The following is a 12,276-nucleotide window of genomic DNA, read 5'->3' as shown; positions in this document are numbered from 1 at the left end:
TGATGTCTGCAGCTTCTAATGCACATTGTGAGAATCTGACGGTGTGCAGTGAAATTGAAGTTCGCTATTTTAGTACAGGAGAGGAGCCGGTAGGACTGTGGAAGACTGAAGGTCAGGCAGTAGTTCAGCTTTTATAGTATGTACTCACTGATATACATTTTAATAATTGGAATTCAGTTTTGAAATGCGCTGCACATCTGTAGCAGGTACAATACTGAACGGATGAGATGGCGAGGACTGTTCTATATTTTCCTCTGTCTGTATTGTGTTACTTTGTCTGAGTGCGATTGTGAAGAATGTGCAAAGCTTATTGAGACGGAATGGTTTTCCTTCCAGGTCCAGCTGCAGGCCAGGGAATTAAACCCGTTCTGGAAGGACGGCGGTTCAGGGCTGCCACCAGACGAGGGGGATGTAACCTCACTTAAGAAAGGTAAATGCAATTTCCTTTCAAGCAGCTTCTATATCCAGCTGTCTGCAGACATATTTCACTGTCACAAGAAAGAGTCAGAGGAGCCTTGAAAGATTAGAACTCTGCAGAAAGGAAGATCGTATCTCCAGCTCATGTTCATTACTTAGCTGTCTTTTGTGTTTTTCCCTAAATAAAACTGCTTAAAAGGAAAACTGTGATTATGGAAGAATCTTCATATTCAGTCTTAGGTTATAAATAGAGGTGCACCGAAATTAAAATTTTAAAACCGAAACGAACCTGAAATGAAGAAAAATGTCAGGCCGAAACTGAAATTTTTTCTAACTTTTTCAAATTTTTTCAAATATATTTTATTTTAATTTTTTATAAACTTTTAATTTTGTTTTATATTTTTTATTTATTCATATTAAACATTTTTATTTGTTGCTTTACTTTTAGGGTCTTCAGGGAAATATTAGGGCTCTAAACAGACCCCTGATATTTCCCTTTCCTCCCTCTTTTTCTGCAGCTCCTGTTATAAATGAACAGGAATCCTCTGTATTCAGTGTCCCTGTTCATTCATAACATGAGGACAGAGTGTGTTTACTATAACCACAATCATGAATGAACAGGAGATCATGTAGATCACTCCCCATTCATTCATAATTGAGGATATAGTAAACCTACTATGTCCTCAATTATTTACAAACATTCACTGATCACTGAGTGTTTGTACCTCGCTCTCCATCCTGACACGCTGTCACAGGAGGCTGACCGAGCGGTGTGGAGAGGAGAGATCGATCTGACTGTTGACTCCTCCCCTGCACCGCTGGCCGGTCTCCTGTGACAGCTCCGGCTGTCTCCGCCCACACACCAGCTCTGCCGATCTATGAGGAGAGACGCCAGCTGCTCACAGCGCTCTCCTCCCAGAGCGCTCGGCCGCCTATGACACTTTCTCTCCTCCCCACTGGGACACAGAGCAGCGCCCAGCGGGGGGGAAAGCGCTATATCAGCATTTAGCCAAAAGTGCCATTTTCGGCCGATATATCGGTACATCCCTAGTTATAACCGTTAAGGTAAGTGGCCAAATTTATATGGAGCCGGTCTGTCCAATCCAGGAGCCAGCTCCATTGACAACAACTAGAGAAAACCTCAAAACTTTGATGCCAGCTGTGATTTTTAAGGAGCATTGGCTACCTGGCTTTCCCGGGATTTGTCCAGCCCTGTGTTTCAAACAGAACTAAAGCCAAAACTTTTTTTTGGCTTTAGTTCTCTTTTGGGTCACCGTAGTACATTTAGTAATGTACCCCTGTGATCCAAAGTCAGCATATAGCGAGCAACTGCCTGCTAGCTGCTGACAGTGCAGAGCCACACTGCAGCCGAAAAGATGCTGACAATAATGTCAGGATCCACCCCACTGCCTGATTGATACCTGGCTCTGCCTCTCTAGAGCCATAGCCAGCTGTGTCCGCCCCTTCCCCTGTCTGTACCACTTGGGGGGGGGGATCGCTGCGGGGAGCTGGCCCCTACATCACTATTGTGTTCTGTCCATTGATGTAGGGGCCCGCGGAAGGAACCAGAAGATAAACGGGAAAAGGCATCACACTCCGTGAACTGTTGTGTAATGAACATTCCTCTGCTAGCTTGGCTCTTCAAGAGTCTTTTAAAAACAAATTTGTCACGAGTGGAGGGACTGCTGGTGGATATCGGTTTGCAGCGTTTTCTATACCCTACCACCTCCTGCACTTTATTCTTCACTGTGAAGAGTGTCATTGCCTGAAGTCAAGAGATTTTCAGCTTCTATAGTTGAGACCTTTTCATGATAAATTTCCTTTTTTTAACAAGAATGTGATTTTAAAGCTTTTCTTTTTTTTTTTACAAATTTTTTAACATGGCATCTGATTTGCTCCACAGTTCATCATGTTGAGGACGGTGGCCTGAGCTGGTTAAAAAAGTCCTTGCAGAGGATGAGGGAACAGGCGGAAAAGGAAAAGCGGAACCTGGAAGACGTTGTGGCTGAAAGATATGGGGTGGGAATGTAGCAATGGAATATTCACATTTTCATAACTGATATTTTATTATACTGTGTTTTGTAGTAAATGTGTTGAATCAAGTTGCAGTCATAAGATAATAGTCCAATGTGTCCACTTTCTTTGACTCTTCATTTCTTCAAGTAGAATTATTAGGAGAGAAAGCAGCTGTTCTTTCCTGCTACTTAAAGGAGAACTGTGAGGTAAGTGATTTGCACTCATCCTCATAGTTAGAGCCGACCTGTGACAAAGAAGCTGTCACAGGTCGGCTCTATTGATCGGGAAGTGAGCAGAAACATGCCGCCGATCCGCTTACTTCCCGATCGTCACCCTGCAGTGAGCGGTGACTGTCAGTCACTCACGCAGCTGGGTGGATCCAGACACTATTGTCAGGTTCCTTCCAAGCTGCGGCGCTCTCAGTATATAGTAGGCAGTAGCCTGCTATATACTGAGCTTTGGGTCACGGGAGGAGGTTAGTATATGTCCTCCCGTAGCCCTAAAGAGAACTATGGGGAAAAACACTTACCCCATAGTTCTCTTTTAAATAACATATACTATACATTGTGAAGAGAATTTATCAAAACTGGAGCAGACAAAATCTGGAGCAGCTGTGCATGGCAACCAATCAGAATCCACTTTTCATTTTCAAATCCTAACTGAACAAACTGAAGAGAAAAGCTGATTGGTTGCCATGCACAGCTGCCCCAGATTTTGTCTGCCCCAGTTTTGACAATTTTCCCCCTGTGTGTGTGTTGTATAGCATATGGTATTAATACATATTTGCTACATCCATGTCACCATTTGCACTGGGTGATGGTGGCTACTCTATTTTCCTTATTGAGGCCACCTTGACACTTTCCTAGATGTTAGAAATATTGTCTGTGGCAGTGTGGATCGATGACTTCAATGTGCGATCCTTATTTTCTTAAGTCCATATCTATCCAGTTTTTTAGTTTTCTACTCCCTTATTGGCCAAGAACAGCTTGCAGTCTCAGACTGGGCAAGGAGTCTGGTCACGTTATTTAAGGTCATTCACCGCTCACATTTTGACTGTTTCCTGCTGAATTGCCTGAAAGTCAAGTGATGGGTGGCCTTGTGGTTCCCCTCCTTCAGCTGCTCGACAAAAGTAGCTTTTGTCGAAGGAGCTGGTTCAAAAATTCCCGGCGAACAGTGCTTGAGTGCAGGTGCCAGAGTTGAGTGCATTTATGGCAGACTAACTAGTACTCTTCTGCACCCGCAGGGTCTTTGAAGAGATAAAACATATTCTATACAGCTACAGTATGTATGTCCACTTTAAAAAGTTTCCTTAATGAGTTTGCTGCTTTTTCTAAGTATGTGAAATCGAGTGTAACATTACCGTTATTATTATTGAATTATGAACAAAGTGTAATTGTTTTTTGTTTGTGGCCAGTCTATGGAAATCTTCCAAAGCAAAATGGAAGCTGCAGATAAAATGGCATCACAGAATTCTAGAAGAGAACAAGATGACCGACGTGAAAAATGGAGGACACCTAGACATCATGGCGATGACTATCGGAGGTCAGCAAGACCAGATCGTTCTGGAGAGTATGAGAGACCTCGAGATAAATATGAAAGCTCACATGACAGACATTTCCATAGAGACGACAGAGCGTATTACTCTGACAAAACAAAGGAAGAAGAGAGAGACTCAAAGAGGGACAGAGGAGGAGCAGAACGTAGAGAATATCTGGCCAAACGTTTGGAAGAGGCTGCTGTCCCAAACAGTAGCTCTTCCAAACTCAAAAACATGTTCATGAAACCATCTGAAGATGATGGGTCAATTGCTACTGGATTTAAGCCACAAAAAAATAACCCTGCTTTCGTAAAACCTGAAACTGATGAGCCTCTGCCGTTGTGGAAGAGGAAAGTAGAAAGCAGGGAGGAAAAAAAGCAATCCAGTTTAGCAGATGATGAAATCAAGCAACCAACTAAAAGAGAATCCCCTGAGAAGGAGAAGAGCCCGCGGGAAACGCCTCCATCTCCAAGGTAAATCTTTTCTGATCATGTAATGCACTAACCTTTCTTCATAGGGACTTCCAGTATATTCCTAGGATCGTCCTTGAAGTGTAGTAGAGGGCCCGTTACCTCCAGTGTTAAAGGAGAACTATGAGGTGAGTGATTTCCACTCATCCTCATAGTTAGAGCCGACATGTGACAAAGAAACTGTCACACATCAGCTCTATTGATCGTGAAGTAAGCGAACACATACCGTCGCTCGCTCATTTCCCGATCGTCTCCCTGCAGAGAGCGGTGACTGTCAGTCATCACTCCCCGCAGGGATTCTACCCCCCTCCCCTCTCCGATCCTCCAACACTGACTCATTGCTGGCCAGCCCAGTACTCTCCAGCGCTTTGTCTGAAACCATTTGTGGGTGCTGCATACTTAGCTGTTTGTCTAGAGTTCAGCTTTAATATGGACCAAAGTGTAAAAGGCAGCCTGTCTACACTCACCGGCAAAATATATTCATTACCAGGAGGGTAAAGGCTCTGCATTTCTTAACATCTCTCCAGCTCTAATATCAGAGTTTGGTCTAACAGAGTCTCTAGAGCACATACAGAGAAGAAAAGATAAAAACCTAATAGATCTGCTCTGCTGAGCCACAGGAAACTAGAAAGAGAAGAAGAAGAAGAAGCCGCGCAGTTTGATAGGAGGAAGAGAAAATATTTTCTCTCTGTTGGTTTCTCAGATTTGGGCTTGCACAACCACTGGAAGCGGCGGGGGGTTATCAATTAGGAAAGCTTTCAGCTGTACTCCTCTTTTTATACTGTTTTCTTAACCTGTTCAGAACATGGCAGGTCTTCAAAGAGCATTTCCTGACCTCTATCATGCACTAGAAAGTGGGGATTCTAGAAATAGCTTTTACATCTAAATTATGCCAAACAGCAGTTCAAAAAGTGTTAGATAAAAAATAACACTGTGAGAAGGCAGTCATGGCATAAAGGACACACTCTGCTACAAATCATCTGTATACATTCAAAGCAAAAGACTTGGCTGCTACTAGTAAATATAATTTGAAAAAATAAATGCACTAGCTAAATTTCTTAGCTGCTTTTACAAAATCCGTATAAACCAAGCACATTTTATTTTATTGTTTTGCTTAAAGATTAATACAATATAATGTTTAACTTTCCTTTTTTGCATTTTTTTTTCTTTTTTATATTTTTGTTTCTCCTTTTTTTTGTATTGCTTTTTCCTTTTGTTTCTATAAAACCTTTTATTTTACAAATAAACATTTGCACAGTGCAGTTATGCCAATAAAGCCTCTAGTGCTATCTAAATTACAATTTCCAAAGTAGTATTCCCAGACAATACAATATTGTTCTTCTTAACCACCTGCTGTCCGGCCATTGTAATTAAACGGCCGAACAGCAGCTTCTTGAATGCCGGTGGGCGTTTTTAAATCAGCTTGGAACGTAAAACAGCCAGCGATGGATGTTTACATACAAGCGTTCAGGCGTCTTTAAAGGAGCCAGGTCGCTTGTAATATGTGTGGGCCCCACCCCAATGCAGCCTCTGCTGGCGATCCCGATCTCAGCTGTGCTCAGTGTGAGACTGATGTCTCCATAAAGAGGACCTGTCACTGCAAATTGGGTATCTCATAGGGGCTTGTTAGTCCCCTATGTGATAGCAATAAAGTTAAGTAACAACATTTTTTTAAAAAGAATTAGTTACAAAAAAATAAAGTCACATATAAAAGCAATAAAAAAAAAAAATTTAAGTCCCCGCCCCCAACATACACATGCAAACATGCGTCGAGTGCGCCTACGTTCGAAAACGATGATTGTATCCATTGCGCCGCACATGTTGCATATCGCCGTGAACGTCAGAATGAGAGCAATCATTTTAGGGCCATTAATCACTGATAACACTAAACTGATGAGCGGTAAAAGCTTTTAAAGCGTCGCCTATGGTCAATTTTGGGTATTGTAGTTTTTTGCGAGTTCGCGGGCGCACAAAATTTTAAAGCATGACATGTTTGGTGTCGATTTTACCCGACGTGACCCCGACTTTTATATTTTACCAAAAATTTGGGTAATAATAATAAATGTTTTATAACATTTTTATTTCAAAATTTTCGGTACTTTTTTCATTATATAGTAACAAATAAAACCCCCAGAGGTGAATAAATACCACCAAAAGAAAGCTCTCTCTGTCCCCAAAAAATTGTATAAAATGTATTTCAGTACAGCGTTGCATGATAGACGAAACGTCAGTCAAAGTACCGCAGCGCTGAACACTGAAAAATGGCCTGGACAGGAAGGTGGTATAAACACCCCGGTCAGCAAGTGGTTAAAGTTTTTTTAAAAGCCTAGATAAACCTTTCCTACTTATTTCTGTAATGTTTCCAGGCTGCGTATACAGTAATTAATAAGGCTTAAAATTCCCTGTGCTGGCAGCATTTAGGAGAGTCGGACCTCTGCTCTGACACACAGCAGCAGTCTGACTTGTCCCAATCCTCCCTCCCCACCAAGCCATAGACTTCTCTAATCAATAGCGCTGTTAATAGTAACAATGTTCGTGGTAGGGGACTGTTTGAAATTTTTTATGCTGGTGTGTTTATCTGATCTATATACAGTAGCGGGGAATATGACACCTGTAATTTAAAACATATGCACATATGCACCAGAAAGATTCAGCTGCAGTGAATATTTGTGTGTCACATTCACTGCTTTTTTGCCATTAGCATGTAATACAGAATGCACCTATGACTCGGAATAGACAGCACTCAGAATTCTAGGTATCTATAGAGACAGCAAGCGACAGCTGTTTACTTTTAGACTCTATAGGAATCCTTACAGTGCTCTTCTGAGCGAGAGGGGAGGGGATTATAACAAAATATTCATAACTAATATTTATATTTACCTATAAAAAGAAAACCTATTTTTTCCATCCCTGACTTTCATTAAAAAAAAAGGAAATTGTACTAAACCACTATACACTATTAGAATGACTCCCTCAAATAGTAATCCACCAATTGTTGCTATGTATACAAATTTCAGCCAATGGTTCATTCATTCTGTATAGAACTCCTTTTGATATTTTCACTTTAGGGCTTTCCCCCATAGTTCTCCGAAGGGTAACGGGAGGACACAAACTAGCGTCGCTGCAGCTCGCGGTACACTGTGACGCTGAAACGGATCCCGACAATTATGTCTGGATCCGCCCAGCTTCGTGAGTGACAGTTGGCTCTGCCTATCTAGAGGCAGAGCCAGCTGTACCCGCCCCCTCCCCCGTCCTTTCCGCCAGTCAGCGCTGGAGGATCGGACAGGGGAGGGGGGAATCCAGTCACTCCCCTGTCACGGCTCTCTGCAGTGACTCGATCGAGAAGTGAGCGAGCGCCAGTATGTGTTCGCTCACTTCTACTGAGCCGACCTGTGACAGTTTCATTGTGACAGGTCGGCTCAGATTATGAGGCTGAGTGAAAAGCACTCACCTCATAGTTCTCCTTTTTAATATAAAATTGGAGTGAATTAAAAATTTAGCTAATTTCCTAAGAAACTGTTTTAGTTTCAGGTTGCTTTACCCTGCAGCAAAAATATCAAATATCATCTTACTAAAAATAAAATACAGCGAGGTGCACTAGAGCTGAAAGCTGCCAAGATCTTATCTGCATCACACAAAATAAGGGGAGAAAAGACCAATCAAATATAAAACTAGGAGACACAGGGAATAATTTAGGACATGGTAAAAAAAAAAATCTTCCTTAACCCCTTCGTGACGGGAGACGTACACTGTACGTCCAGCCACAAAGGGACCAAATGACTCGTCACGTACACTGTATTGATATAAATATGTAGCCCTATCTGTCCCTTAAAAAACAATATATAATATGTGTGGGTGCACTTTGTAAGAAAGTATATTACTGACGTGGAAGAATCACACAGCAAAAATGTCAAAAGTGTGTCAGTCATTTACGAACAGAAACCAAAAACAAGCTCAGTCATGAAGGGGTTAAACATTTTCCAAATGAGTTGCACACAAATGTAAAATATTTTCAAATAGTAGAAAATCCCCCGATCCTATGGCTATAGAAATAAATACGAATATAAAAAAGAAGACCGTATTTCTTTGGCTAACCTGGCTCTAATACCCCACAATGTTGTATAAACCTCTATAATGGATCATCGTGGAATAATTCACTACAAATATCACTATAAAGGTAATATAACTAATTTCCTTAGCAAATATAGACAGTTACAAACTTGATGAGGTATTTGAGCATATATGTCATCTTAAGTATAAGTAAGATACCCTAATATGATAAGTAGAGGTGCACTGAAATGTTGATGTAGATCACTTCCCATTCATTCATAATTGGGGACACAGTAAACATACTATGTCCTCAATTATTTACAAGCACTGGCTGCTTGTACCCGGTCTTCATCCTGACTCGCTGTCACAGGAGGCTGAGCGAGTGGTGCAGAGAGCTCATTTACCTGTGACAGCTATCTCCTCCCCCTCTCCGCCAGCCCGGCCTCCTTTGACAGCTGGTTTTCCCCCCACCCTGCCGCTCTCCTGATCTGTCACAGTAGGCTGAGCGGTGCGAGGAGGAAAGACTCCAGCCACTCACAGCACTCTCCTCCCACAGCGCTCAGCCTCCTGTAACAGTTTATCTCCTCCCCGCTGGGACACAGAGCAGCGCCCTGCGGGGAGGAGAGAAAGCAGGGATACACCGCTATTTCGTCCAAAAGATGGCACTTTCGGCATCTTGGCAAAAGTGCCATTTTCGGCCAATATGTTTTGCGGGGTAAAATTTCGGTGCATCCCTAGTGATGAGTATTGTAAAGAGAACTCCCAGAGATATGTGGAGGCCACTTTATATATAAACAATTGTATGAAGGTTCACTTTAATTATCCAGTCATGTAAATCAAATCCTTGTTTATTTGTTTCATCTGCACATGACTGGATAATTGAAGGGAATTTTCACCCAGTTTGTTTTGGAATATTCTGTCCTTTTGTAAATCAGCCTCTATGTGTCATATAAAAAGCCAGAACAAAGGCTATGGAAGAAGACCTATGTGTCTATTAAGAAAATCCCATAAGGCTAAGGTATGATGGGAGATCGGTGAGTATTGGCAGCACAGATGATGTGAAATTATTGTTCCTGTTTTCATCACACAAATACTTATTATGGCCGCTCCCTAATGGCCAAAGGCATTTTGATATCGCTCTATAAGCAAAGCCCTACAAGGCCCAATTCCCTACAGATCATTGCAATGATAATGCTGCCTGGATTAGGCTAAATATGCATCTTGGATTAGGCCCTTCTTTAATGATAAGCATGTACACACTTCCAAACATTGGCATTTATTAAAGTCCTGATCCTGCTCCATGCTTTCCATTGCTTTACAGTATTTAGTAACTAGTTACCTCATTCTTGTAGCAATTTCGAGCTTTCTTCCTTTCAACAGTTTAAAGAGGAACTTCACCTTCCCAAATACATCCTTTTTCCTTCCCCGTCACCTTTGGTGCTCTTCTTGTGCTGTAATAACATTATTCCAAGCCCAGTCCTTTTCTCTCTCACCGCTCTCCTCCTACCGGTCCTGTCCCGTGCCACCATCTTCCTTCTTTACACCTCTTTTTGGTTCCTGCAGTTGGCCCTCCGATGATGCGGCTTCATATCTTGCACCTGCGCCGTGTCCGTTTATGTATTGTATGAATGGAGTATAGTGCTTGAGTTCTGGCACTGAGTCTGTTTACATGAATGGAAAATGGAAAGCGTTCTCATCCTGCAGCCTCCTGGGTAATGTGACATCGGTACTGCAGGAGGAGAGTAAAACATCATTCTTGTCTAGGTGAGAATGGCGGGGAAAAAAACAAAAAAAGGTAAATAGAAAAAAAATAAGGAATGCTCAACTATTTAAAAAAAAAGTGGAGGTAGCAGGATTAGAATGCCACAAACCTTTATTTTAGAGTGAAGATCCGCTTTGAAAACATTTGTTTTCAGGTTCCTTTGAGAGTACAGCTTCTGCTTCCAGCCCTGCTATCTGGTCTGCATGATAGACACCAGTGCTGGCATTGTGTCTCCACCCACTCTCTGCTTGGCCATTTTCAGAACGCATGGGCACAGGCTATGTTAAAGGAGAATTATAAGGCGAGTGATTTTCCCTCAGCCTCATAATCTGAGCCGACCTGTGACAATGAAACTGTCACAGGTCGGCTCAGTAGATCGGGAAGTGAGCGAACAAGTACCGTCGCTTGCTCACTTCTCGATCTATCCCTGCAGAGAGCTGTAAATGTCACTCACGGCTCCCTGCAGCGCTGACTGGCGGAACAGACGCGGGAGGGGGCGGGCACAGCTGGCTCTGCCTCTGGATAGACAACGCCAGCTGTCAATCCTGCAGCTGGGTGGATCTTGACATCAATGTCAGCTGTAGCTTGCGGTATACTGAGCTTTGGGTCACGGGAGAACGCTAGTTTGTGTTCTCAGGTGACCCTTAGGAGAACTATGGGGAAAAGCCCTGACCCCATAGTTCTCCTTTAAGCTGGCCATACACCTTACAATTATCTGCAGATTTTCTATGGTCAGATGGAAAAAGTGCAACAGATTCCTCCATCTACGCTAAACTGTGTGGATGAAGGAATCTCCCACTGGGCCAAGCTTCAGTATCTTGCTAGTCGGCCCCGCTGGGTCTCAAACCACCTGAACAATGCCTGCATCCAATCAGATTGTTGTTGAAGCTTGGTCCAGCAGGAGATCCCTCCATCCACACAGTGTAGCGTAGATGGAGGAATCTGTTGCAGTTTTTCCATCTGACCATAGAAAGTCTGCAGATAATCTATAGGTGTATGGCCAGCTTTAGCAGCGCTGATGTTGGGGGGGCAAAAATACCTGATGGAAATAAGCAAGTTCTAAATTACAATACAAGAACATGGTGACTAGCTACTAAGCACTGGGAAACTATGGAAAACATGTTGGCTGGAGTTGGCCATTAAACTGTATGATTATGCAAAAAGTCATTTCAAATGGATGTTCAATTTTGTATATTTGTTTTAATGAAACACCTGCACCATTTCTATGAAAAGGAAAACAAAAACAAACTTTCTTTTTGGTAGTCCCTTCCCTATGGCTGCTGGATGCAAGGGGGAAAAAAAAAAGTTTTTTTTCATTAATCAAGTAAATATTTGATGTGAATATTAGTTTTCTTACACTGTTGTACTTGAAAGAGATCTAAATGAATCAGAGGAGGGAACATTCCTCTCTTTAGTAGACTTGGGACCATCATAATTGGTCACTAGAGGTGAGGCGGGGCTTGGTTTGAACCCAGTTCGCCTTTGTTTTCCCAAGCCGTCTCGACACTGTGACCGCCACTCCCCCAGCCCTATAAGTGGGAGTTGCGGTGGAGGGCATTCCCAGCTCCTCTGTGACATTCAGCTCTGCAAAGCAGGGAATGCGCCTCTTCGCAACTGATTTGGCTGGGAAGAGGGGGTGGCAGTCACAGTTTTGATTGAGCTTGGCCAAACTCAGGCAATTCACACCAAGCCCAGGCTCATCTTTGCCTTTCCTGACCGTACAAAATGTGACATGCAGTATTTTTCTGTCGTAACCTGAACGGCCTGCGCACGTGAGAACTGTAGCCCATAAAACACATAGGGATACATTGGGATGCATTTTTAGTGCCGGAGCGTACGGATCAGGTCAGCACAGAAAACGGATGTCGTGTGAACAGGCCCTTACTCAGTAGCGCGTTCGAATGCTCTGCAAAACGCTCAAACACCGAAATCCCATTATTTCCTATGGGTATGATTCACACCTGGGCGTATTACAGGCCGTATGAACGCGCTACAAAACGCCCTACGCCCAAAGAAGTACAGGA

At 42.8% G+C, this 12,276-nt stretch overlaps 1 protein-coding gene across 1 annotated transcript in view; it reads left to right on the top strand.

Annotated features, from left to right (window-relative positions):
- CWF19L2 (CWF19-like 2, cell cycle control (S. pombe)) overlaps window positions 1–12,276 on the top strand; it is a 151,254-nt gene that overhangs the window by 17,003 nt on the left and 121,975 nt on the right. Inside the window, exons 3-5 of the mRNA XM_018569741.1 lie at window positions 343–430; window positions 2,321–2,436; window positions 3,848–4,443. Of these exons, the coding sequence (XP_018425243.1) occupies window positions 343–430; window positions 2,321–2,436; window positions 3,848–4,443 (800 nt within the window). The remainder of the gene's footprint in view (window positions 1–342; window positions 431–2,320; window positions 2,437–3,847; window positions 4,444–12,276) is intronic.

This window comes from Nanorana parkeri, unplaced genomic scaffold (genome assembly GCF_000935625.1).
Source record: "Nanorana parkeri isolate BGI_ZX_2015 unplaced genomic scaffold, ASM93562v1 scaffold1385, whole genome shotgun sequence".
Lineage (NCBI taxonomy): Eukaryota > Metazoa > Chordata > Amphibia > Anura > Dicroglossidae > Nanorana > Nanorana parkeri.
This window is presented reverse-complemented; position numbering and strand designations above follow the sequence as displayed.